Genomic DNA, 2,662 nt, shown 5'->3' on the forward strand with positions numbered 1-2,662 from the left:
TTTGTATGTATATATATGTATGTATGTATATATTGGAGTCTTGGTGTGACACTGTAGGATAAGCACTGGACCATAAGGTCGGCGGTTCAAAGTCACCAAACGCTCCACAGAAACCCTATACAGGGTCACTATGAGTCAGACCCGACTTGACAGCACCTAACAAAAACAAATATATATTTATATATATGTGTACACACATATTTATATACATACATATAGATATGGAGTCCTGGTGTGGCGCTGTAGGATAATCACTGGACCACAAGGTTGGCGGTTCAACTTCACCAACTGCTTCTCAGAAAGCCTATACAGGGTCACTATGAGCTGGAACTTGCTCAAGTGCACTATGCAAGAACACCAGTGGTCCACTGAATAGTTGGTGGGTTGGAACTGCTGACCTTGTGGGTCTCAGTCCAGTGGTGATCCTACAGCCCCACACAAGGAATCCATTAACACGCTCAGGTGGTAACGGAGAGGTTAGAGGTTCAAGTCCATCCACAGGCACCTCAGAAGAAAGGCCTGGCAATCTGTTTCTGAAGAAAATCAACCAGTGACCACTCTGTGAAGTACAGCTCTACTCTGACACACATGGGGGTCTCCAATGCATGGAAATCGTCTTTGTGAGCATTGTTTACTGTTAATTTGTTTGAGATCAATAAAATTTCCTTTCAATAAAAGTGTTAAACTGAACATTATGGTTTTTAAAAGCTGACCGTTAACAGTTTTTCTGCAGTTTGTTCTGGTTTGTGTTCTCGGCTGTGGCGTTCTCCCACCGTGAACACCCTTCCTCGCTGCCTTCTCTTTGTAGGTTTTCAAGTTCAGCTACAACAAGCTGCGTGTGATCACGAAGCAGACATTCCAGGGGCTCTCAAATCTGGTGCGGCTGCACGTGGACCACAACCGGATAGAGTTCATCCACCCTCAGGCTCTGAACGGCCTCATGTCCCTGAGACTCGTCCATCTCGAGGGGAATTTGCTGCATCACCTGCATCCACACACCTTCTCCACCTTCTCCTTTCTGGACCACTTCCGCCTGTCTACCGTGAGGCACCTGTACCTAGCTGAGAACGCCGTCAGCTCTCTGCCCACCGGGATGCTGCAGAACATGCCACTCCTGGAGAATCTCTATCTGCACGGGAACCCATGGGCCTGCGGCTGCGACATGAAGTGGCTGCTGGGATGGGAAGCCAGGTCCAGAGGTAAGGAGAGAGAAGAGTGAGCTCTACTCCCCATGGCACACGCTCTGACCTTTCTCTGAGATGTCGCCCTGCTGGGCGGTGTAAATGGTAAACGCACTCAGCTGCTCACCGAAAGGTTGGAAATTCTAGTCCACACAGAGGTGCTTAGGAAGAAAGGCCTGGCAATCTGCTTCACAAAAAATCAGCCATTGAAAACCCTATAGAGTGCAGTACTGCTCTGACGCCCATGGGGGAGCTGTGTGGGCTCTGTAGCACTTGATCTGTATAATCTACACACACACACACACACACACACACACACACACACACACACTCATGTATGTATATATATATATACTTTTGGTGGGGGCTGGGGGATATTGGTAAGAAGTAGTGTGCATGTGTTGTGAATGATGACCAAGTTTGACTGCTCACTGGAAGGTTGAGATCAGAAGTGCATCCAGAGGCACCCAGAAAGTAAGGTCTGGTGGTGTTACTGGTCCAGTTGTCAGTTCTGACTTATAGCAACCCTGTGCATAACAGAAAGAAACACTACCCGGTTCTGGGCCAACCTCAAAATGTGTACGTTTGAGTCCATTGCTGCCAATCCATCTCTCTGGTGGTCTTCCTCTTTTTGTCAGAGCCTCCACTTTACCAACACGATGTCCTTCTCCAGGAACTGGTCCCTCCTGATAATATGTTTGAAGTATTATAAGAGGAAGTCTGGGCATCCTGGCTTCCAAGGAGTACTCTGGCTGCACTTCTTCCAACACAGATCTGTCTGTCCTTTCGGCAGCCCATGATACTCTCAATATTCTCTTTCAACACCATAACTCTAATCTATCAATTCTTCTATGGTCTTCCTTATTCACTGTCCAACTTTCACATGCATATGAGGTGATTGGAAATACCATGGCTTGGGTCAGGCACACCTTATCTCAAAACTGACGTCTTTGCTTCTCAACACTTTGAAGAGATCTTGGGCAGCAGATTTGCCCAATGCAATACATTGTTTGATTTCTGGACTGCTGCTTCCATGAGTCCTGATTATAGATCTGAGCAAATGAAGTCTTTGAAAATTATATATATACAGATAGCATGTACAGCAGCCCCAGATGGTGTGAACAGTGCCCTAGTTTAGCTATTGACTGAAAGGCTAGGGGCTTAAGTGTACCCAGAGGTGTCTAGGCATAAAGACGGTGATCTGCTTCACAAAAAGCATCCATTGAAAGTCCTAAGGAGTTCAGTTCTACTCTGACACACACACACACACACGGGAGCACCAGGAGTCAGAGTAGACCTAATGAGAGAATGTGGTAGTGAGGAGCTGTCCTGTATGGAAAGGAGACGTGGACATGGGGTGGTCGGAAAGCCAGAAGGCCGGCTCTGCAGTGTTCTGGACAGGTGCTGTCTGAGTGTGCAGTGTTTGTCTGTGTGACTGTATGTTTGTGTGCCTTCTTTGTGTATATGTGTGTGTGTGTTTC

The 2,662-nt window shown here is 47.0% G+C and overlaps 1 protein-coding gene across 1 annotated transcript in view; it reads left to right on the forward strand.

Moving 5' to 3' along the window:
• Window positions 1-2,662, forward strand: part of MXRA5 (matrix-remodelling associated 5) — a 41,457-nt gene that overhangs the window by 24,862 nt on the left and 13,933 nt on the right. The window contains exon 7 of the mRNA XM_006877238.1: window positions 809-1,199. Coding sequence (XP_006877300.1) covers window positions 809-1,199 — 391 coding nt within the window. The remainder of the gene's footprint in view (window positions 1-808; window positions 1,200-2,662) is intronic.

The sequence above is a fragment of the Chrysochloris asiatica genome, unplaced genomic scaffold, assembly GCF_000296735.1.
Source record: "Chrysochloris asiatica unplaced genomic scaffold, ChrAsi1.0 scaffold00446, whole genome shotgun sequence".
In the NCBI taxonomy this organism is placed as follows: domain Eukaryota; kingdom Metazoa; phylum Chordata; class Mammalia; order Afrosoricida; family Chrysochloridae; genus Chrysochloris; species Chrysochloris asiatica.